This window comes from Poecilia formosa, unplaced genomic scaffold, assembly GCF_000485575.1.
Source record: "Poecilia formosa unplaced genomic scaffold, Poecilia_formosa-5.1.2 Scaffold96, whole genome shotgun sequence".
Lineage (NCBI taxonomy): Eukaryota > Metazoa > Chordata > Actinopteri > Cyprinodontiformes > Poeciliidae > Poecilia > Poecilia formosa.
In genome coordinates, this window is record NW_006800035.1 from 810,370 (window position 1) to 836,090 (window position 25,721).

The 25,721-nt window shown below is 40.2% G+C and overlaps 1 protein-coding gene across 1 annotated transcript in view; it reads right to left on the reverse strand.

Annotated features, from left to right (window-relative positions):
* Window positions 1-25,721, reverse strand: part of ptprua (protein tyrosine phosphatase receptor type Ua) — a gene marked incomplete at its 5' end in the record, with an annotated part of 141,407 nt that overhangs the window by 29,849 nt on the left and 85,837 nt on the right. The window contains 9 exons of the mRNA XM_007558469.2: window positions 917-934; window positions 4,777-4,853; window positions 5,955-6,027; window positions 9,566-9,753; window positions 10,049-10,209; window positions 10,605-10,634; window positions 12,140-12,278; window positions 21,568-21,604; window positions 23,110-23,389. Of these exons, the coding sequence (XP_007558531.1) occupies window positions 917-934; window positions 4,777-4,853; window positions 5,955-6,027; window positions 9,566-9,753; window positions 10,049-10,209; window positions 10,605-10,634; window positions 12,140-12,278; window positions 21,568-21,604; window positions 23,110-23,389 (1,003 nt within the window). The remainder of the gene's footprint in view (window positions 1-916; window positions 935-4,776; window positions 4,854-5,954; window positions 6,028-9,565; window positions 9,754-10,048; window positions 10,210-10,604; window positions 10,635-12,139; window positions 12,279-21,567; window positions 21,605-23,109; window positions 23,390-25,721) is intronic.

Consider the following 25,721-nt stretch of genomic DNA (forward strand, 5'->3'; position numbering starts at 1 on the left):
ATTATTATGTGTGTCACTAGGATGAAACCCAAATTATTCATCAACATTTTTCAATCAATAGGAGGTGGTGATCTCTAATTTTAAATCTCATCTAAACAACCTGATTTGAGATGGAACCAATGAGCCGAGTTTATGTCCCAGCAGCTGTATAGTTTGGAACGAGCCCTGAAGTAGGAAGATATTTACACTGCTCAGATAAGTATTGGTTTTCACAAATCGTGTTATTACTATATGAAGGATCTCTGGATCCTAAAGGTTTCAGACCTTTGGTCTAAGACATGCATGGATAATGATGAAAACTGTTTTGCAGTTAACTGCTATTATAATTTCATATTTTTATTAGCTAAAATGCTCAAACTGGTTATTCATTGGTGCTGATATTACGCACAAAATTTAAAAATGTCAATAAAACCCCAGTTACCCAAACAGGGGTGAGGATCCTGTGAATGACTGACTTTAGTTAAATGGTCTCCATTGGCACAGATTATAACAGATGAGTAGTCAGAAATCCAGCTCTTATTTCTCATGATAACATTTGACGGTTTTAGACCCTAAACCTGGCTAAATCCTCCATTTTCTGTTTTTCCAACATCCAGCATCACTGAAGATATTTACGGTGCCTTGTGTAACTCAGTGCATGTCTGAACATGAGCTTTGACTTGACCTAAGATTTTCTCCTCTTTTGCTGCACTTTCTGCAATCTTAAAGGACCTCTGGGTGAGCACATCTCCATCAGCAGAAGATGGCAGAGACTGAGACAGCTGCAGTCACAGACATGCTAAAACGTGAATGTCGCAGGTGAAAAGGCTTAGGAGCTCAAACTAAACAAGGACAAGAAAATCTGCTGCTGCTGCCAGGAAGAAGCAGTGGAGAAGGATGGAGGGATGAGGAAAGAGAAGAGAAGCAAGGTACTTACTTCCCTGTTTATCCGAATCTAAGATGGCAAAAAGATTGAGAATCAGAGGAGCAGGAAACAGAGAAAGAGAGAGAGAAGAGAGTTAGGGAAAAGACCAGAGCTAGTTATTATGATTACAGATCAGGAAACGTGTGATGAGACGGCCGCAGAGGACCTGTGAAGAGGATGTTGTTCAACTTTGGTGTTTGAAGGAAACCTTTTCTTAAAGAGCTTCATGTCTTAGAGTTACTGCTAAAAAAGCAACGGACAGAAAGAAGAAGGTGGTTTAATACTTTATGTGAAGAGTCAATGCTTACAGCATCGATTGTTCTGTTGTTTGTGTTAGCACGTCACAAACCAGCCATTTTTAAAAATCCACAAATCAAATTGTTGTAAGAAGTTTTCTTTCACACATGTTTTGATCTCACGATTTATCCATGACTGTGTTCTCAGTCAACCCACTTCACTGGGTGAGGAACAATCCCACAACAGAATTCAGTTAGGAGGGTTCTTTGTAAAAACACAAGGAAGTCTAGTCAAAGAAAATTCCACATCCCTTAAATAATTAAAGGGTAGATATATCAGGAGTCTATCAGTCAATACTTAGTGTAGAATTGGTTCTGTATTGGTAGCATCATGATTCTGTACATCACTGTACTGGGACAGGTGACCCTGGAGCTTATTGAACACTTTTGGAAATCAAACATTTTTTGTGGCCAGTAAATGTCAGTAAATGTAAAGTTGTGGATTATCCAGAAAACTATTCTTTCAGGTGTGAGTTTGTAGGCAAAATCTAAATCCTATGTGGTGACAGAAGATGCAAAGCCATAATGATGGCATTCTTTTGTTTGCTGGTGAATGAATAAGACAGTAGCTGAGTTTCCATTTCAAACATACAGAAAAAGATTTACATCTTTTTCTGTATTCTGCAAGTGTAAAAAGAAAAACAATTTCATATTTGTGGTGTTTCCATTAAATAAGAAGCGCAGTTATAATCACCAATGAATAAGTTATTTAAAATAAACTGCTGCAAATTCATCCTCAGACTACTTCCTGTCATGTTCTTCATGGTTTGCAACAGTGGCAACATCCAGCTGTTGATCATTTGACTTGTGTGAAGCTAACAAGTGTTTCCTTTGCAGCTTTGTAAGATAAACCGATTTTGATACGGCCAAAAAAAAAAAAAGAAAGAAAAACACGTCATCCTAACGCCAAAGATTTTTAATGAAAAACAAGTTATTTTGATATTGGTGTGTTTCTATTAAGCTAATTTATTTTCAAATTGTCAAATTGCCCAATTATACAGTAAATGGAAACATAGCTAGAGGCCCCAGTATAATAGCAATACGTCTTATTGGCTGAGTGATTTTAACTTCATCTGTACTGAACCCTTTGTAGTCACTAATAAAAAAAAAAAAACATTCCCCTGGCTTTAGGTTTATGGTGTTATGTGTCCATTTAAAGCATTTAGAGAACCGATAAAACACAAAGACGTTGGAATCTATCAGGCTGGAAAAGGCTACAAAACCATTTCAAAGTCTTTGAGACTCCAGTGAACAACAGTGGGAGCCGTTTGCCGTTAAATGAAGAAAACATGAGTCACTATTAGAGTTCCATGTCCAGAACTACGGGTGACCAAAGAGACCACACTGGGTCCTTTCACATTTGCTCAAAAAACATTTAAAAAAAAAATAGAAAGATGAAAATTCCACACGTTGCTAAACATAGTGGTGGTGGTGTGATGGCCTAGGACTGTTTCATGTCTTTAGGACCTGGATGACTTGCTGTAATTGAAGGAATCATAAAGAAAAAATTCTCTGAAATCCAGAAGGAAAACATACAGACCTCACTTTGAGACTAAACTCATGCTTAAGTAATACAAGCTCACATAAAAAAGTTGTCTAGTCAAAGTCTGGACTTAAATCCAACTGAGGTGCTCCAACATAACCGGGCATCCATGTAAAAAAAAACAAAAAAAAAACCCTCCAAAATAAATCTCCCAATAAGAGTGGCTGAAAATTCCTCCATACCAACGTAGAAACCCAACCTGTCACAACAACCTAACTGGATCAACATGTTGGTTTCGAGCCCATCATCTATGTTTTAGTTTGCACTTTCACCAATACGTTACTGTTCTGTGAAATACTTCAGCAACAGCATCTGTTTTTTATCTGTTATCCATAGCTTGTCTGAAGATGAGTTCAGCTGGGAGGTACAGCTGGAGTCGTTTTGGAAAGACTAACAGTCTCAAAAACGTTGGAATACGAGGGAGATGAGGATACACTGAAGAGGAGTATGTTACGGATTTCCAACTGACAGAGCTGAAGTGTGTGTGTGCTCCAAACAACCTGTTTCAGTGTGCAGTGTGTGTCAGGTTATAATTCATGCAAATTCATGCTAAATACATTTCTCTCACCACTGGAGCATTTGGCCATGACTGTACATAAATTCCACTTAGAGTAAATTTTAAATTGTGTTTATCATTTTCAGGAGCCTCAGCTGACTGTTGTGTCTAAACGTGGAGCTGCAGATGACCGGTCGTCACGTCCATGGTACAGTTTGTAGTTTGGGAAAACTGGCATTAGCCAAACCTGTTGCACTGACTTCTCTTCATATCGGTGTAAATAGAATCAGCATTAAATAAGTACAGGACGGTTGGCTGTTCCAGTCGAGACATTTTCTAAGTCTCAACTCCTCTGCAGCTGATGAAACTTGGCAATGACTGTGGTTCATCAGTCAACTAAATGTCTCACTAAAATGGCCGTTTTCTGATGAATAAGAGGGGAAACCAGCAGATCGGCGCATTTCAGCCTCGGTCTTTTCTGTACATAATTTGGAACTGTTGATGTCGATGGCCAATTAATTACACAAAGGTCCTTAGAGCTTTCACTCTAATGGAGCACTTACAGACCACTCAAGGGGAATAAGGAGGCCACACTAAACACGCTTTTCTCTCCCTCGGCTCTTCCGCCTACTTTCCCTTTTTTTTTTTTTCCTTGTTTGACAATAAGAGAAAATGCATTCAAAGATAACAAGAAGCTGCTAAAACTTCAACCCCCTCAGTCAAAACCCAGAGAACAACACTGACCTGTTTTCAGGTTCCTGTTATGAGAGAAAAGTGAAGCTCACAGCCTGAGCTGGAGATGCTTCTGACTGTCGTAACGCAAAGGTTTATGTGTACATCAGTTGGGTAATGATTACTCAACAGAATAACCATTTAAAAAATGTACTTGTTGAACAGCCTGGAGTTTTCATCCAACTTTTGTTGCCACCATTTTTTGGACTAAACGTCACCATCAGGAGTATGGAGAGCCGTAATTTGCCGACAGCTAACAAACACTGCTTGTGTGGGGAAAAAAAAAAACATTTCACAATAATTTGAAATCTAATAAATAGATTCACAAATACAAAAATTAAGGATTTTATATCCATAATTTCAGTATGTTTTAGATTTTCAAATCAGTTACTTATAGTTTTTCCCCATTATTTATTTATTTAATTTAAAGAAAAAGTTTTCTCAATTTTAGTTAGTTATTTTAGTTAGTTTTCCAACCTGACGCTGGCCGGATTCGACCTGGAGGTGAGATCACAGTGTCTGGAAGCAGAGCCGCGCTCAGGCCCCGGCTGCTTCACTGCAGCATCGGGGGCGAGTCACGAGGCAGAGCTGCTCTGAGCTTCTGGGCTCCTGTAGGATGTTTGGACTCTGTGTGATAACATCTGAGCAGAAAGCCCACATACGCTGGAGCAGAAATACACCGCCGTGCCGTCGGTGCAACCATTACAGGACGGCTGAGACCAGCAGCGTGCGGAGGAGTGGGGTGGCTGGTAAAGCAGTGGGGTCAAACCTTACAAAAAGAGAAGAAATTAGGAATTCAACTTACATCTATGTAGTTGGCATTGACATAATCTGAGCTGGGGTCTGCCAGCAGAGAGTGGAGCTTGACTCGATGTCGATCAGCTGGAATGAAGGAAAATGAGGGTTAGTTTGTATTTCTGTCTGTTTTTCCATGTATACCTTATTTTGTTTTTCACTCTGGTTTCCTGTTAGCATCCAGTCACATTGAAACAAATGGAAACTCTGTTAGCACTCTGAGTTAGCGCTGCAACTGTTGGTGGGTTTAAATACTGTTTCCTGTTGTTCAGCCTCCTCTAATTTCTCTTTACTGTATAATTTGTATTTAATGTTTGGGAACCTTTTCATGTTTCTGTCTAATGCTCATACTAGCTGCGCTTCTGTTATAAATCTCAGTGTACGTTTTTTCTGCTAATGTCAAATAAAACAAAATTTCGCAATTGTGGCGTATCCATTACATGATATTAAAATCACATGTGAATAAACTCGTTCACATTATAAGCCAAATCTGTAGAACCGTAATTCCACCACATTTCATGCTATCTGAAAAATTCCAACGGTTTCTTGAAGGAGAGAAGTTGTGCTTTCCAGTAAATATCGGATTATTACAATACCCCCTCAACCCTCCCAACCACCCCCCTCCCCCGTAGCAGGGAGTGAAATTAATCTGAGGGGTACTCTTTTAATAGACGGTGATTTTGCAAAAAAAAACTTGCTAGATGTTCCAGTTGTTATGGATAAATGGGCAAATATATTTACTCACAGAACATTTAAAGAACTGCGTACAATTAAAATAAGCAAAATTATCCAGGCGGAAATTTAAAATTTTGGACATAAATGGTTAAAAATCAAAGGATGGATTTGAGTTTGCATTTAAACTCGTTGTTAAAGGAGATATATTCAGAATTCAGCCATGGTTCTATCGCTCATCATCTATCAGCCAATCAGAAGAGAAGTCATTCAGGCATTGGAGCAACAAGTCCCGCCTACATGGAAGCGGCTCCATATGCAGCGTTTTAAGTTGGCCGATTTACAGTACAGCTATGGATTCAACATGTTGATTTGATATTAACTAATAGGAGATTTTATTTTGAAGCCATATCACCCAGTCCTACAAACCCTTGTCAATTATAGCAGAGTAGCTCTACTTTAAAAATAACATCATGACTGCCCGGGCCGGGCCTCTTCCTGCTGAGCTTTACTCACGGCTGAGCAGGCTGTCGTGTCGTCCTTTGGTCTTGTCTTTCTTCTTGGTGGCATCCCAGCCATCAAAGAAACTCTGCAAAGTCAGAAATTACAGTTAAGATTACAGTGTTACTGCTAATAAACCGCTACTCATAAAAAACAGACACCTGGGGAAAGAGTTGCCTTCAGTCTGCTTATATCTTCTAATAATGACTTTGGTTTTACAGGGGAAAAAAAAGATAAAAGTAACAACAACAAACCCCACATGATGTGTCTTTGAAACACCTTGAAAGTCGCAATTAGACTGAGTTTGCTAATGCATTCCCGAGAGCTACCCCAAGGTCTGATTAGCTCCTGAATTAAAGCCTCTTGCCAAGTCATCAGCAGACATCTGCCACAACACATCACAGAGAGGCTGAGGCTGCGCTCGCCCTCATTCCGCATGCAGAGACAGGCGCGCTGCTTAAACAAGCCGCCATTCTGGAATACCTTGGAGGTCCGCTGCTGTTTACAGTATACGGCTTCCATCAAGAGAATCTGCCGCCGCCGCAAAATGTGTCACTGGATCTGCGCTGATGGTAAAAAGCCGAGGATGAACAGCTTTGCACCTGGGTGAGATTGATTTAAGACCCCCGTCGTTTTCTTTTGCATTTAAACTCGTTGTTTAATCTCCTTGCTTTATGGATAACAGTAAACTGGACCAAGAGATCAGAAGAGCTGGGTATGGTTCTCACAAGTTGATGTGAGAACTATACCAGCCACTAATGGATGCAGGTCATATTTCAGTTAATATTAATTACCAGAGACAATTTCATATGCAAATTCCAAGCATTTTTGTTTAGCAGCAGTACTTATGATGTGGAAATGTGCTTCGCTTTACCGCTTTCTCTCAGATAAACGTTTTAGAAACGGAGAGGTGGAGGCTCAAGTAGAAATAGTGGACCTCCACCTATCTGACAATATTTCTGTAGATCGCACCTCCAACAATTCACTGATTTGCAACTTTTTTGTAGAGAATATCTAAAATATTCAATAGGAAATGTAAATAAACAGAACAAAAAGAAAAAAAAAATCTGTGAAATTCGCTTGTCAAATAAGATGGTGGCCTTGGGCGTGCTGACATCACTCTGAATGTAGCCTGGTAAAAACCAGCAGTTTGTTTTATGAGTTGCTTCGTTCAGAGGGTCTGGGCTCTCGGCTGTTGAGAAACAGCTGCTTCCTGGAGGCGTGGCCTCTGTTGAATATTTGTGTTTTACCCAATCATTAACATCTGCCTGTGATGTGATGTAAACAACAGTTCTCCACTGCAAAGAGAGAAGTGCCAATCTAAACAAGGCAGCTGTTAACGTTAATTAAATATTTAGAAACGTGACCAACACGAACTGAACGGCTTCGTTCACGTCCTCCACTGCCATCGCTAAAACCACAGACAGACTGTAATTCTAAAATGGAGCAGAAAATCAGTGTCATCATTCATAACTTATTCTTCTGTTCGCTGATTGACTCAGTAGAAACTCTACCAAAGGAATCCAAGTGGATGGGAGAAAATCCCCCAGAGCACTGAAGGGAGATGAGAATCAAGTGGAAATTGGAAATGTGTAGGAAAACAACGGCCATTCTACTCTGAACTTGGACACGCAAGTGGCGCATTAGTGAAAAAAATGTAATCTGGTGCTGTTCATTATCTTATGCCTCATTGGTGTATACCGTCTTCAGTGTTGCTCACTGAAAAGCAAAACCTAATGTTATCTGCAGGTGACAACTTTAAGTGTCAGTTTAAAGCTGCATTATGTAATGTTCATAAAAAAATATCTTTTTTACACACTGGTTAAGATTATCCTGTTGTGACAGTATAATCTGTAAAAAGTAAAAATAAGCAAATCTGTCTTCTCCCAGCATTCCCAGTCAGAGCCAGAACCTCCTCACATCTCCCTCTCCTTTCACCACCACATCGCCTGCCACAAATGCTAAAGCTAGTTAGCATAGCTACGAATGACGGCAGATAAACAGTTTCCCTGTAACGGTAACAGCTTAGGGTTGCAATGATAACCCTAAGCTGTTTCTCCACCATTAGCACATGGAGCAAGAGTAGCTCAGGGAGGAGATGGATCTTTTCACAGATGGTCTCTCATGTTATAGTGTCACAACATAGTAACAGTTTACAAGATATTTTTACAAAGATATTTTTTGTAAAAGTTACACATTGCAGCTTTAACCACTTCCAACCAATAATTGTGATTTCTGGCTTCGACGTGGTGCATCCTTGATATAATATTTTATCTAAATACTTCCTGTTTGCTCAACATGATAAGGAATCCAAAGCTCCTTATAAATACTGTAACCCCCCTCCACTCCCACCGCCCCACACAGGCCCCTGAGGGCCCTCGCCAGACGTCTGCTGATCAATGGTCAATGACAGAGCCAGCCGGCCCCGGTGGGGAATAAGGGTTATGAAGTCTGACAGCAGAGTGCTCGCTGATCTCCTTCATCTTGTTTATTTCTCCAGGCGATGGGAAGCTAGAGTGCCGAGTTGAAAAAGCGACCCATATATTGATTTTGTTAGCGGGAAATTTGCCGGGCCTGCGAGGGATGACTTAATGAATCGAAAAAGTGCATCTCGCTCTCCAGCAGGTGGAGGTGCGAAAAAGACTCATCACAACTGTTTGATCTGGAGGACTGCAGATAATAGCAGGCAGAGAGCGAAGCCACAGGTGTGACTTTGGAAGGCGCAATTAGTTCGAACAGGCTCACCCAGCACTAATGAGGGAAACTTCATTTTCCCTGATTGGTCATGAATGAATAAAGAAGACGCTGTGTGATTGTTTCTGCTTGTTTTTCTCGCTGTAGTTGTTGGAGTGGTGAAGGATCGTCCTCCATGTGCGCCTGAGCTGCTTGGCCATGGAAACCCGAGTGTTCTTGAGCAGTCAGAGCTTACACAACAGCCTGTAGGGCTCGGCGCAAGGTCTTCGCCAGCAAACTGGCGAGCTCAGCTGTTCAGGGACCCGGCTTTGTGGATTTTGTCTAAAAAATGCTCATAAACAAAAGAAACAAACTGTTGCGGCGCTCGAGGCCATGCACATTTCTCTCGTCCAGAATCGAAGAGAATCGGCCAAGACTGGATGTGCCGTCCAGAGCAGATACGATACATAGCGAAAGTATTCCTGTCCCTTGAAAATGTTCAACATTTTGTGAGCTTACAGCCACAGACTTTAGGTAGGGATTTACGTAGTAGGCCCTGTATCTGAGACGTGGTGAGAAGTTCACACGTTTTTTACAAATCAAAATCTGATAAATTTGGCGTGTGGTGTCCCAATTCAAAAAAGTTCTCCGTGAAAAAAAACAAAGCCTTCCACCTCCTCCCTGAGGACACCTGGATGAGAGTCCCACCTGGGTGGGACACCTGTAAAAAGGTGAATGACATGAAAATAAAGTCCGTCCATCCATCCATAGCATGGCATGACTCCATTGGGATGAACCAGCTGTAGTGCATACACGAGAGTAGTTGTCAGCGCCAAGACCCTCCTCCTGGCTCTGATTGGTTGTTTTTGACTGAGCTCTGTGTGTCTGTACTGACAGCTCTGGGAAAAAAACAGAGGAGCTTGATTTTCTTCTTCCCTTGCCTCCCACCTCACCTCGTACTCCTGCTTGAAGCCGTATCCCTCAGACGTCTTCATCTGGTTGATGTGCTGAAGCAGGTCGGCGACCCTCACCGCCGGGTGGAGCTGACCCGTGTGGTACGGCGAACTCTTCCTCCGACAGTGGCGCTGCGGCGAGCCTCCCAGCAAGCTGCTGGACTCGTTGACCGAGCTACGCTGCTCATCTGGCAACACACAGAAATCACACTGCAATACAATCTTTTATTTTATTTACATCCATGCAAATAAGTGAAGGCAGCAGCAGAGGGAGAGGGAAGTCAACGTTTCTGAAGGGAGGGCTGAGTGGAATATTCAAACAGACAAGAGACTTCTCTGCTGAGAGCACCATGTGTCTTGGCAGAGCAGATTGCATGCAAGCTTGGAAGTAAACAAAGCTGAAGGTCAGGAAGGAGGGAGCTGCTTTGTCTCCAGACAGTTTTTTCTCGAGAGCGCCCCATATGCTCCTCGCCGTTGCCTTACTTCGAGCATTGCAGCCGTGGGCGTCCATGAAGGAGTGAGCCATCCTCTCGTCCTGCTGGAGGGTGCTCTGCTCCGTCAGGCTGCAGTCCAGCGGGCTCAGCTTCCGGCTCTTCTCCTGCCTGTAGGACATGGCCGCCTTGTTTATGGCCACCTTCTTCCTACTGCAGAGACCCACGCAGAGCGGTGGGAGGACAGAGAGACATAACAGAAGGAGGCCAGCAAAGAAGGGAAAGAAGATTGAGTGTAAGACAGGGGAAACGAGATAAGGAAGGACAGGAGGGGTGGGCTGGCGGGGAGATGACAAATTATAGTGAGAGGGGTGGATAAGGGGAGGAAAGATTGAAATTGCATGAAAGGGAGGGAAGGAGGGGTGAGATCAGATAGCAAGAAATGGTCTGTGGGTCTGGAAGAAGGTGGAGGTGGTGTGTTCAATAGCATAGGGTGAGGGTGGAGGGAATGGGGGGGCAGCAATGCTTATTTCCTCTCTAATACTCCGGGAGCTACGAGGGACAGTCAGGGGGAGGGTGGAAAGCAAAGGGACAGAGGAGTAACTTACGGGTAGTAAGGGTAAGAATAGAAGTCCCTTCTGATTAGCGTGAAGGAGAGACAGAAAGTGAGGAGAGAACAACAGGAAGAGAGGTGATTATGGTTCATCCAGATGGGCATCAACAAAAGAAATGAAGAGCTTGTCTGAATGCTGCTGAACGCTGTGTTCCCAGTATCATGAGTCAGGGTATTAAAGGGAAGCTTCTGATATGTGGGGCAGCTCTGAACCTCCCACAGAGGAGTCCAGACCATCGGCTACTCAATCATCAATTTCAGGTATGGGTAGCGTCCTGCTGCAGAGTCTGAGACACAAACATTGGACGTTGGTGGTAAACCAAATTTAAACTGGCCAGTCAGACCAGATTCTTTTCAAAAACACATGAAGGCGTCTCAGTCGTCTTTCTGTGAAAGAGGCTTTGATTAAACCTAAGAGAGTCATTTCAACTCAGTGTTTAATTGGAGTCTTTAAAAACTAATCAAATCTGATGTTGATTGATGTCATTTATTAAATAGTGAGATGAAGAACTCGCTGTATGATTTTTAAAATTTGTTTGCATTATGGCTGTGTTTGGGGTCTGATTTAGTATGTCTGAAAGATCACAGATAGAAATCAAAAACAAAGGTTTTTTTTGGGGGGGTGTACTTATTCAGTCATTTATGCCATAAAATTTCCAACTTTATGGCATATAAAATGAAGCTTTAAAATATTTTACAAGAGTCTAGGGCGACCTTAAACCTTCAAATAAATGCATCAGTATCAAAAATATGCTTGGCGTAAACTCTGCTCCCCTGTGTGTGTGATTATGTGTATATGGGGCGGTGATGGGGGTGGAGGGAGGGAAGGGGTATTCTAGTTTTTCACCCAATTATAGCAAATGCAGTGACTGTACATGCAGAAAGGCCTAATCTTTTGGCTGAATATAAACATGGCTGCTGAATCTTATCAGTCGCTGCCTCCTTCTAAATACTCCCTATTCATTCTACCTCCGTTCAGAGAGAGAGAGAGAGAGAGAGAGAGAGAGAGAGAGAGAGAGAGAGAGAGAGAGAAAGAGAGAGAGAGCTCTGAATCTCCCAGCCCCCTCCTGGAAAATAGAAAACAACCTTCCTAACCAATTACCAGGCCGTCCACTGGCACCTCACAGCTGCCCGCCTCATGTAATTGAGTGGGCAATGGAATAACATGCCCCTTGATGAAATTTTTTACACTCAAGACGAGCGTTCCACCGTCGCCCGGCAAGCGCAGGAAGAAACACGGTGCAGGTGCGAACGACTGCAGAGGTGATTTGCAAGTGGAGCGCGGCTGGCGCCGCCCAGTGAGAGCCAATGTGACGGTCCGACACGATGACTTCGTAGTGAACACAAAAGCCCCCGGCGAGGGGAAGGATTAGCGCTCTGCTAACTCTGGCTGGGATTTACTCTCGTTGGCTGCCAAGTGGGATGGTGATGGATCACCTGCTGCGCAGGTGGGCAGAGAGCCGGCAGCAGAACCGTCAAAAGGGTTCTGAAGCGGTCCCGGTCCGGCAGGCCACGCCGACAGCCACTCACCCCTTCTTCACGATGATGACGATGGCCCCCAGGAGGAGAACCAGAACCGCCAGACCGCCTGCGCAGGCGCCCAGGATCAGGCCCATGTCCTCGGCATGCTGGGATACTTCCAGAGCTCGCTTGGAGTCTTTACAGGCAGCTGTAGGTGGAGCAGAGCAGAATATTAGAGAAATGTTTCATTATTGAAGGACCTGAAAAAAACTCTGCACTGCAAAAACAATAAATCTTACCAGGTGTTCTTGGTCCAGTTTCTAGTGCAAATATCTTAGTACAGTTAATGTAAGACAAAACTAACTTACAACTTCACAGCAAAAAATAGGAACTTGTTTTAAGTAAAGACCTCCTTAATATTGGTAGATTATTTCACTAGAGGCATGGAAAACAATACCTTGTTATAAGTGAAATAATCTGCCAATTCAACAAGTGCTTTTTCATCAATATTAAGAAGTTATTAACTAAAAACAAGTTTTTATCTCTTGCTGAAAAATTATTTGTAAGTTAGTTTTGTCTTATTTCTGAACTAAGATATTTCCACTAAAAACTAAAACCAAAACTACTCGGAAAGAGTTTGTGTTTTTGCGGCGTATAGATTCATTTCTCACAGGCGGATGTTTTAAAGCCTTTATTTATGTTATTTATCGGGGTGAATGAAAACATGACGTTATAATAATAGAATATCATATCTGAGTTATTGTGTGGAAATTTCGGGCAACACATATAAAACAAACTTACGGCCGCTGTATGTAATACAAAAAAAACAAAAAACAAAAAACAAAGTGGAATACTGGAAGCAAACAAATCCATTATTTTTGAAATATAATGCACTGCGATTCTGAGATCCTGTAAAATTCAAAAACTGCAATTTATGTTCAAAGTAAGAAACCATCAACCTCCACACATTTTAAAAAACATCATATTAGAACAACTAAAAATAGTTTTTTAATTTGATCAAAGGATAAATTCAAACAACAAAAATTACTCAGCTTAAACTGTACAAAAAGTTAGCTTATTGTAAAATATCTTGTACAGGATGGGTGTCACAAAGACCAAATGCTGTTGTTGATGTGAATAATGTGTAAATAATTGTACATTCAATGTGGAGAATGTTGATGTTTAAGTGTCATTAATCAATACTTTGAGTTCATCTGGTGAAGGTAGATTAAGATGATTGGATGTCGATGAGACAGGAAATGATAAAATCTTTTGTTGTCCTCTTTTAGAACAAATTGCGTAAAATTGCCTGTCAGTTAGCATAATTATTCATCTTATTTTTTTCCCTGTTTTTATTTTTTTATTGTATGTTCAAAATAAATAAATAATTATGTGTAAAAACCCAATGTGATGTTGGTTATTATGTTGAAATCATTCCCTTGACATCAGGAAGGCGGTGCAGGCTTCCACTTTGCAAACACAACCAATATAATAACTCATTCATCCCCCAGTTTATCAACCTTATTAATGATTGAAGGCGATGAGATGAGCTGGCAGACAGGAAGCCTCTGAGGGCCTGCTGATGAATTCATTTTATTGAAATCAGTATTGATGTTTGAGATTTGATGAACAGACGGGTTGTGACTCAGTAGAATGTGTGGGAAGACGACTGATAAATGTTTTAGGATTTTTTTTTAATATACTATTCATTTATTTTTATAATTTCTTCGATTGTAGGCTGAGTGATGTAATTGTGGAAGCAGTGTCCCTCTGGTCAGAAAGACTTTCTCCCAGTAAAGATTATTGACTTTCTAGAAAAATAAGAAACACAAAAATGTGGGCCTAATAAATGAAATATGTTTAATCTTCTGGATGATGCAATGTTTTAGTTTAGTTTTTTTTTTCTTCTGATTGTTGCAGTCTAAAATGATGGATTTTGCAGCACATTTTTCAAAACGTTCTGGTCAAAGTCTCACAAATAAAAAAAAATAAATAAATTGCTTCACATAACCTTCCCAAAAAGACTTTAGTAATTAATATTTAAATTTCAAATAATATTTTCAAGCACCTTTTTGAAATAGCACCTTAATATAAATCAAATCATGTCCTGAGGAGAGGTCAAAGTGCAACAAGAGAATTCCATGTTGGTCATTCAAGTTAACATGAACTGTTAACAATACAGAAGCAAATCATACAGTATTGTTTTTTGCAAAAAAGAAAAAGCAAATGTTAACACTTAGCATCTCATATGCTTTCATCTTGCAGGTTTGGCTTTAGAGAAGTTAAATTAGGAGTGGGCTAAAAAGATTGGTCAATATTCAGCTGAGTTGCAGTGATTGGTCAGAAGGAGAAGGAAATACAGAAAATATTAAGCTGATAGGTCAGATTTGCATAAAAGTTGTAATAACTGATTAAAATTGCAATTTCGAGCAAAAACGATGAGTGAATTTAATAACTTTGATCACAAAAACCAAACTGATTATTTTCAAAAGATACAGAGAAACAAGCCTCATCTGAACACACATTATAATTTATTGACTATCAATGTTTACGTGACACAGGAAAGCCATACCTGAATGCATATTCAGTGAAATGATGACAAGCAGGAGATCTGTTGGTATTCTGGACAGATTTATGCCAAAAAAATGAGAGGGCTGTGCACATCATGCATGTATGAGGCAAATACATTTTCTGTTTGCTCTCATAAGCACTAGCAGCACAGGATATGGAATTCCAAATGCCAGGGCAGCTTCAATATATGCGGCATGAAAAAAAAACATAGCAAAGGATGAAGAGGAGCATTTCAACTGCTGTATTTCAGACTCCTCCCCGGCTGCCAGTGAATGAGCCATTTCAATAGTTTTACTGCCCTTCACATCCACACCTGATCTACGTTTCAGTAACTCAGTGGATGGTGACAGTGGTGGATGCAAGATGCTGATGGAAAAAGAAGGAAATCAACAAATGCAAATTAGTTGTAAGACAAAATTCTGGATTATAATAACAAGTATATGTTTAGGCATTTTGCAGCACTCGGAGCAAACATTATATCTGTTAATATATTAAATAAAAAACTTGTTAAATTCAGAATAGAACCTAAAATTCTGTTTGTCAAATCCGTAACAATCATCTGACTGATCCAGATGTTCCTAATAGACTTCAGGTTCTGCTGGTTCCGCTTTATTCACTTTTGATACCGATATCGATATCTGAGGTCTAGTATCAAATGATTCTTTATTTGATACAAAAAACAGAGCAGAACTGACCTAAACAGTTTCTATTTTTTTTAAACGCAGACACAAATATACTGAATTACACATTTATTTGACAACTCTGCACCAGCACAGCAAACTGAAATACACCAATAGCTTCACAAACTTAACTTGACTTAAAAGACTTGCCTCATATTCTACTCTTATAACCAGAGAACTGGAGATGCACCGATCTGAATTGGTCTAAATATTGACAAAAATAAACTAGATCAAGCCTCGGTGGTCATGTGTGGTCTAATTCTGTGCTTTGTGCTCTGAGTGACATCATGCTCTATTATGTATTTGTTGCAGTTTATTTTAACATGTCATGTTTGACCAAGTTAGTCAACTTAGCAGGTTTTTTTGTTCAGGTTTTAATTATTTTTTTTATTTTTTATTTTTTTAAATAAAAGCTTCATCTGGTCCGGGGTTTTGTTTAAAGGTGACACCTTCCTGCAGGAAGGTACTGCTGAGCTACTGCTCCCAATGTTTTCAGATTTCCCTCTATAAATATATACGCTGACACAAAAAATGTCTCAACTGAGTCTAAACATGAAGAACTGAAACATTTTATGGAATATTAAATGTCTGAAGTATGCAGTTTGTACAGCATGTGCGTCTTGGGATGAAGAGTGTAAAATTAATGCATGGATATTGTCAGGAAGATGGAGTATGTTACTATTGCCACTTATTTAATGCTTAATGATCTGATATTAAGTGTTCCAAATATCATCTATAACTGTCAAGAAGTTGTCAAATATTAGCTCAGTACATCAGAAAGTAGGTCTGTCTACTGTCAGTTGGAGCCTTTCCAAGCATTCAGCATGCTGAGTTGAGTAACTATTCACCGGTGCAGACAGATACAGCCACACAGTTTATAAAGTAACATAATAATCCAATTAGTTCTGGAATATTTAAATTATATTCATGAAAATTTGATGGTAGTGACGTATTTCTGTTGTGCGCACCAAGTGATCAAATTGGATATGCTGCGGAATCAAATGCAAATAAAGGCAATGATGTAGCATCATTTACCTAAAGCGGTGTATGTCGAGTAACAATCACATCCACATGATGCTCCTAGGCTATACTTAACCTCTTGTGGCTGCGTTACAACAAAAACCTCTGATATCAGCAGCAGCAGCTTCTGGAAAGACAAGCCAAACATTTCTGGCTTGGGAGAGACGAAGCTCCAGGAATCAGATTAAACTGATGCCCTAGTTCTATGAAAGGCTCCCTTATCATCTGTCACCTTACAGTCTGAAGAGTTTTTACGAGGCTGACATTAGAAAACCTCACAAATAAAAATCTGGAAAAATGTGGCTTTCGTTGTTAATCGTTAGGTCTGACGAAACAATATTTTGCATTCAGTTGTTGACATGAGACACATTCACACAGGCAACAATTAAGATTAAAAACAAAAAAGGATGTAAAGAAAGCGTCGTCATTGTTCATCTGCCCAATTAGTTAGTTTTGAAATTCATTTTTAGCATGCAGTTGTGTAGATTAAGCTGTTTGGTTCTGACAGTGTGTTACTTTCACACAGCAGGTCTAGATGCTCAGTTCTGACTTTTTGCTGAAATATGATTTTTTTTTTTTTTTTGGCGTGGTAATTCAGACTACTTAAATACGACTGCAATGAGAGTCCCGAGTGAAGAGTTTGAAACTCCAAAGCGAACTCACATGCGCAGAAGAAGAGCGCAGACCTCACACAGCAGCACAAGAGTAATAATAAGTTATTCAGAGTCGACATGGTTGATGCGTTCAGGTCGATGTACAGTGAGAGCTTTTCAACACACATGGAGGAGTTCGCCTGTAAGGGACAGAATGTGTTCCTATGGCTACAGCCTGGTTGTTCTGACCCTTACATGGCTTATTCCAAACAGGGATCCTTATCCTCAACAGTAGATCACTTTCTGCCATTCCTCCATTAGGATTGTCATGTTGACCGATTGTCCCACTGAGCTGTGGAGCTCTTGGCTGGTTGGATGATTAACACCCTCCTTGCCTGGTCCGCCGTTTTAAGTGGACAGTCGTGTTTTGGGAGGTTTGCAGTTACACTTTTTTTTTTATTTTCAGATGATGGATTAAACCGGGAAAAAAAGAAAATGTGAACAAAAGAAGCATCCTTCACCTTTCAGACTATGTGGTGGCCTTTCAGGTCATGAATGACATCAGTGTTTGTTGCTGTGTGACAGAAAGTGTCTGAATAAGCATTATGAGCAGCAAATCGCTGTGTTTGGCTAATGAAGCTGTAGAGACTTTTAGCTCAGAGCAAAACATCCAGGCTGGCAAGTCTTTGAGCAAACCCACTCATCCTGCAGGGTGAGTCATTCTGCCTTTGGGTCACATTATGAAACTGGCTATTGCAGAAAATTTAATTGGAACAACAACAACAACAACAACAAAAGATCCAGCTGTGGTCGTCCTCAGCATGTCCACTGGGTTTAATAGACGTGCACTACAACAGATAGTGGCGTGTTTCACAGTAATGTTTAATATCAGCTCGCTGGCTTGAAACAGATCAGAAAAGACACATTTCATTATTCTGGTACCAGAGGAACGGAGCAGATGAGCCTCGTGGTGGAGGAGAGTCGTCCATTTGTCACGTCGTCCCTCTGCAGAACTGCTCCACTACATAACCCAAACACACGTCATTAGCTCTGAGATATACATAAATAAGTCCACTGCACTGAAAGTGACTAAAATCCTACTCTGTACAGCCAAATGAAAAAAGAAACCAAAAAACCAAATCAATAAGCTCCAAACACCTGTGTGTTAATAATGTGCAGCTAGTAGGAAACGATCTAAATCTGCTGAATGTGATCATTTTCTGCAACTTTGCTGGGAATCTGTCAGGCAATAAGACATAAGAAGTGATATCATATTCATATTTCCTGAAGATGACAGCACGTTGGATGTTCTCAAGTTATTTTATGTATAACCATGAGGTTTTTTTTCTTTCTTTTTTTGTTTTTTTTTACTAGATTCATTTAAAGATAAATCACATTTCTGCTCTCATTTTCTCTGAAGTTGCCTCCATTATGATGAGGAATTTCAGAGCTCAGTCTGGAGTTCATTTTGTGTTGCTCATTGTTGTCAGATTATGTCAATGAGAATAAACAAGCTCAATTTCATTTTTCCATTAAGAACTAATTTCCGTATTCTGCAGCTAAAGAATTTAGTCGATGAGAAAAACAAAGTTTCACTGTTGCAAAAAATTGACAATTATTTGTTGTCACTAGGTAATAAATTGAAATTTTCTCTCTGATTGTTTTTATACGTTTGAATTGTTGTTGCATCATTTTAATTTGTATCTAATGTCTAATTAATATTGTAGCCATTATGTTTCCCCAACAAAACAGATCAGATCATTCTCTGTGGCTGAAGATTCACTGGGTTTTAAATTCTCTTACAATAATTGTGAAAAATTAGCTTTTAATGTTGTTTTTTTGTTTCAAAGGTAGTTTTTATGCGACTTTATTGAACTTTGATTTCAACTTTATTTACATTTTGATAGTATTTTAAGAGAAATTGCCTGTTTTTTTAAAGAAGATGAGTATTTTTCTCTTTTTGCATAAAAGAGACAAAATATTAGACTCTATATCTTACAGATTTAAATGCATATTCCTCTTCTGATTTAATACTTCACAGTAGCACTTATGAATGTAATATTGCCATGAAACTCATACCATTGTTAAGTATATTCTCACATATGATCTCATCCAAAATACATATAGAGGGATTTTTAGTCTTGTACCAAATGCATTTTATCTACAGTGCAGTCAGTTTGTAATCCTCATACATTTGAATTATTTGTGATTTTTTTTCTACTATTAGTTATGGACAACTTCTTGTCTTTCTGAACTATTTGTTGCTAAATAGAAATAATGAACCCAAATCTAGATAGCTTTAAAATGGGAGCTGCAGAAGGTAGAATTGAGTTTTTAATGGAAAAATAAGATTCTACGTAAAATGAGTTCATTTATTCCTGGTGGCATAATCTGGCAATAATGAACAACACAAACCAATACAGACTCTCTACAGATCATGACAAATTATGTACATGAATAAGTGCATTGCTTGTGGATTCATCTTTAAGACAGTATCATGTTCATTAACCTTTATTTTTCCTATATAAAGACGGACTTTTCCAACTATGACACAAATTATCTGTGTCAAATTTTACTGTCAGGATATAGGGATCAGTTTAAGAGAAAAAAAATGTTTATAAAAGCTACATACTGCAGCTCTAGCTTATGGCATGCTGCTAATACTTCAACATCTGTTTATTGTTAAGGTCTGGCCTATTATATCTACGGCAAAGCATGAATAAATGGAGACATCCTGAGAATTTATGCTGTGCTGTGATTGCATTGAGTTGTTAAGTGGATTTGAAGCAAAAACATCAAATGTTCTGAATGAACTAGAATGTGAATTTGACGTTTGTTAAGTGGTTAAGCCGACATGAATAGACAGCCTGACTTGTGGGGGGGAAGGAAAAATTTAATATCTAATAAACATATTGTCAGCTAATGCCGGCTGGATTCTGCATTAAGAAAAAGGCAGAGAAAAAATGAGCTGCAGTGAGGGAATGAGGAAAAAGCCAGGATGAGATTTCGAGGCACCTCTGAGACAAATGTGATTTCAGCGTGTCCTCTGCTTCCTCCCACTGCTGTCTTCTGTATGCAGACGCAGGTAAAACGGCTGCAGAAATCCAGGTGGAATTCTTTTTCACATTTTCTGGAAATCTTTCTCTAGAGTTCTTCAAACCTTTTTCAGTTGTAATCATAGATGAAAAAAAACTTCCTCTGCTGTCTTTCCTCCTTCTCTCCATCTGAACTGCCGTCCTAATGGACACCGTCTCTCAGGCAAACAGTTCTGGTCCTTCCTGTCTCTCAGGACGTGTTGGCTCTGTGGATCTCAAAGCCCTCTGAGACCTCGAGGGCGTCAGTTAGAAAAATGAGATTTGAGCTTCAGTGTTAGCTTTCCAGAGACCTGCTCTCCGTGCCTCTGACCTCTGCAGGGTCCAAAGATATCCAACATCTGTCTCGTTTCCCCTGAAACGGTCCTGATGGAAGTAGCTTCAGGAGAGATTAACAGGGATTTGATGTAATACACCAACCCAAAGTAGCCGGGCAGGTTGTTCTGTTTGCAGTTAGCCACACATCATGTTGGAGACACAATCCATGAACAAGAAGGTCCTCTGGTCAGAAGAACTTAACTTTTATGTTAATTGGTTTCCCTACCAAATGTTTATTAACTGGATGGATGGAAGGATGGAGACTGGATTTCTGAAATGAAAAATGTTTCATTTCAGAAATCTTTTGTATGTTTTATACACACTGCAAACATCTTGCCTCAACAAGAAGTTAAAGAAGTAGCAGTTTATGCTTGCTGTAGTCATTGCTTTAAAAATAAGGTGTTAGTCAGTAAAGGTCCCCCATATACTGAGGAGCGCCTAACTTAGAAGAGGATCGTGAGTACTGGAAGTGGAATCAATGCAGACGTCCGCCGTACACGTCGGTACAACGGTACCTTTTTAAGACCTGGTACGCAAATTTGGAAACTGCTTGGTGGAAAACAGCGTTCATATCTAAATGTTTTGTATGATGATGTGAGTCAGTGCAAACAGTCCAATGACGCGCAGCAGCAAGACTGCCGCTTTGTGCCGCACTAACAGGTGCGTGATAGCTGCTGTGGTGGAGAAAAATTGGGGCTGGATGCTAAACTAGCTCATCAAGCTAGCTAGAATCCATTTGGATTGTGGGAAACGAAGGAATCTGTCACAAGAAATGTAGGCAATCGGTTCGCTCGACAACAAAATCACCACCGCCCGCCAACAGAATGCATAGAGTCTGCATGGTTCACAAAATACTACACCTGAGTATGTTTGAGCCTTTAGTAGATATTCACTAACACATTTTTTTTTCCGATGGCAGCCACCAAAAAAAAAAAATATTCTTTAACCTTGAGGTAGTTGAATTCATAATGGCTGTTACTAAGAACTACGACAAAAAAGCCTTTTCAGAAAGGTGCTGAGCAAGCAAGTACTTATATGCATACAAACACACAAATACACAGTTTCTTTATTACCCTGTGAAGACCACTACTCTTTCATCTGCTGTACACCAGCTCATTTCATACAGACAGGCCTCTGTTTGTAAGGTCCATTGAAATGAAAGCAGGTGATAATTATATTTTGCTGTTAACAGAAAAACCTCAGAACTGATGGATGAGACTTACCTTTCCGAGCAATTCGAATACAATTGATCCTGGTCTCCTGTTGGGAAAAATAAGAAAAAGTCAGTTTGTTCGTTTCTGGCTGATTCCATGAAGAAAACAAAACTAAGGAAAAAAAGAGCATTACATCATCTTAAACATGCAACAAAGGACACCATTTTTTATAGCATTTGGTGAATGGGGTCAGATTTTGTCCAGATCTACAGAAAATAATCTGCCATCCAGCTGTAAGGCCAGAGCTCCAGACCTCCCAGTTGGAGTAAAGCTTTAGTATTTAACCCTTTAACAAGACACACAAATATATTTACTATTTTAAAGTTTATTAACATTAGCTTGGAAAGCTTGATATTGAATATTTGGGAATCCAGAAAGGGTCAGATTATTTCACTGTTACGGCCTCAAACAGTGCTGGTTGGAAATGAAAGAGAAATCATAGCAGCAAACGGCTCCGTTTGATGGAGCCTGGAAAAAAACCTCTGCTTTAAAGAGAAGGTATTTATATCTGAAATAAAGGTTAATTAGCCAGAGCTAAAGCGAGCTGCTATTTTAATGATGTGTTTGAAACCATGTAAGATCAAAGTGGCGGTGAGACATTTTTGGCTCCTGTTGCTTTGTGAAGACCCCGTGAAGAAGCAAATAAAGATAATTCACCAATCTAGAGCAGGATAAAATAATTACGTGTTTATGTTACATCCAAACACCAAAACATACAAACGTAATTATTTGTTATTTTATAAGGTGCAGCATGGAGCGGCTGCTATGCTTGAAGTAATGGATATTTAGGATCAATTGGAAACGCTCCAGCAGGAATAACACAAAGAGGAAGGTTACGGTTCCTGTGTTGTGCACAAAAAACTTGGTACACCAATCACCCGTCTTTCAAGCCCCACTGACGGAATATTAGCTGGAAGCAATTACTGTTTTCAGTACGGTGGAGGCTCGCCGTCCACGCTAAGCCTGAAACATCTCATTTAGCCAAGGTAATTGTCAGAATAATTAGTTTCTCTCCACACTCTCACTCAAAATCTAATCTCCCCCAAAACACAAATATATTTTAGGAAATATACTGGAGATGGAAATATGTGCAGGTAAAACAAATGATGCTTCGCTATGAGAGAATAGATGATCACATTGAAAGTGGAGAGATTTTAATCAGAAACTATGAGACACGACAGAGTGTGAGGAAAATACAAAGTGGGGCCTAATTATGAAGTATAGACAGACAGACAGACAGACAGACAGACAGACAGAGATATCATACAGGTGGATTATGCATAGTGTTAAATATTTAAAGCCTTTAATAAATAAGTTGTTTTAGGGACCAGATAATGTTTTTTTCTCTCTGTTTCATTCAGAAATGATGAGTCGTCAGTCATCATTAAGAACAAAACTCAAACATGGCAGATCTCACACCATTCCACCTCCTCTACGTATCTTCCTGCCCACTGGCTTCCAGTCAGTCAAGCTCTAACCTGAACTGACAGTAAATGTTGCTGAAACAAACCAGTGGAGTGAACCAAAGGGATTATGGGTAATGCTTCCTACCCCTTTGAAGTTGCTGGTAGCCTGGAAGTAAATGAGGTAGTTCTTGGTGGGGTCTAAAGGACTGTTCCAGTAGCCGTTGTAGGTGTGGTTGTCCCCCACAGTGAAAGGCGTGGCCTCGGGCAGACTGCTGGGGGCCAGCTCGGCTGTGTAGTAATGCAGGGCCCCTTTGGCCTGCGCCTCGCTGTGGGAGTTAGCCGTAGGGAAGCAGTCGACGGTGCCCAGCTCTCTCCTCCTCACCCGGCGGGAGCCATCCTCCTCCACCACCACCACCTGGTAGGCACTGGGAGAGACAGATCAGACCTCTACAGTTACTCTAAGGAGCTGAAGCTAAGGGCCCCAAGGTTTTATTGTTTTCATTTTCATGAAAAAAATAACACAACGACTGTATTTCACAAGTTTCCAACACGACATCAAAGCCCCATGTGTTAGCAGACCAGAGGCAGCTTTCAGCAGGTGTCTCCTTTCTTGTTTTGGTATATTGTGACATTATGGAACTGAATAGATTTTTGGAAATTATGACGTAAATATACACGATACCTAAATCCCCAAAGTTCCCATGGTAACCATTCAGAGATGCCTAAACACTTGCTCCCATAAAGTCCCGCCCTTTTCCACACAGCTCCTCCTTGGAGCTGCAGTCTTCAGCAGAGCTTCTCCACAAGGCTCCTCCAGACTAGCTGCAGCAGCAATTATCACACATCTGCTTGAACTGTGAGTCTGCTGAATGCTGTGAGCAGCATAATGAGAAGTATTGTGGTGATGACATTCTAAAGGGAGCGTCTCAGAATGTCATCACATTCCTGCTCTTTCTGAGCTCCTTCTTAAAGCAACAGAGGCCCAACTTCAAGGTGCCAAATTGCTGCGGCAAATTTAAAGTCGTTGATATTTGTTTAACAACTGATGGTAACATAGTTGCTTGACTGTGCTGAAAGATGAACAAAAAAAAACACATAATATCCTACTATTTAATGTATCACAATGTCTGGATTTATTTTATACTCACTACATGAAACTGGTTCAGTAAGCAGAAGCTTTAACGCTTGGTCACCCTGACAGAACCATGCTGTCCTCCATGACAGAACCTCAGATTGAATCAGCTCCCATTCTTCCTTATTTCCTGGAGAAATGCTGTTTCATTAAGATGCCGTGGATCAGATTTGTCTAAATCCGACATTTAGGCAAAAATTGGATTCGGATGCCAGTTACAGGGAAGCAGCAACCAGCAGCTGTCAGCATATGATTAGTAGTTTGCTGTCAGTTCAGAGCAGTGCGAGGCAGTGACCGAGGGAGCCACGTTACAGGATTTATTCACTTTTTGCAGTATTGGAATGATAAACCCAGGAACCATTTACTTTTCACGGTCACCATTTCCAGCCTGTTGCAAAAGTACTTTTACACATTTTTATGACCTTATGTCAGAAAATTCAATGTATGTTGTTGGGAGTTTGCTTTTTAAAGTTTTTCCAAGAATAAAAATGCTAAAAAATGCGATGTGGCCTGTATACATTCCTCTTTTGTCTTTAGTCATTTAGCCTTTAAGAATTAACTACTTAGTTACTAGTTTCCAGTCATTCCAGTTACTGTGTGAACAAACAGGGTTTGCTTCATCCCAAGCATTGAACATCCTATAATTCAGTCCATCATCTGAGCTGCCAAGATCCAAAGTTAAGTTGAGGAAATAGACATTCACTTCCCAAGTCTGCTCTTTATGGAGGAGTTTCATTTACCTTCTAAAAACAGGTGGGTCACATGTGAATAAAAATAACCAAAAAAGTGTCTAAGGCATAAAACTTAGAACATGGGCCTGAACACTTTGTCTCCCATGTGAAATATGGCGGCCAGCTTGCAGTGGGGACACTGTCCTTATGAAGGGACAGAGAAGATAGCTATAGTTGAAAGGAAGAAAGATGGAGCAAAAACAAGCCAGTTCTGGAAAAAGACTGCTGCTCGGTTCACATGGCAACGTTTTAAAATTGCCGGTTGATTTTCGAAACCAGAGAGACCACACAAGACGATGAAAAAAAAAATAAATAAATCATAGATTTACACTACAGTGTTGCGGCGTCTGACCACACAGCAAAGACAAGACAACACGCCGACCGATTTCACTCAACAAATCACCCAAAACCCCAGAGATCAAAGGGGAGTTAAGAGGAAACAAACATGGCGGACAAGGAAGAAGAACTATAGCGATAGTCTGTGGATTGTTTTTATCAGAGAAAAAGTGTTACAAAGTTGCACCATGGCAGTTGTTCTGTCTTCTCTATATATCTGATTCCCATCCGTGTTTCTGTCACCTCTCTTCCTGGTTGCCACCTGTTTCATTCAACACGCCACACAGCAGGACTATCACTTAAGATTATCTTTCCAGCCATCACAACAATCGGATGGCTATGTCTTTAAGACATGGAGAAGCAGCATTCAGCTTCTATTAACCACAAATCTGGAACAAACTTCCAAAAAACTACTAAACAGCCGAAACACTGAGTCCCTTTAAATCTAGACTAAAAACCTGCCTGTAAAGAGTTGCTTTAGAGTCATAATAAATGAAACGTTGATCAACATATTTGATGTTTATTAATGATTTTGATGATGACACTCATCAAAATAGA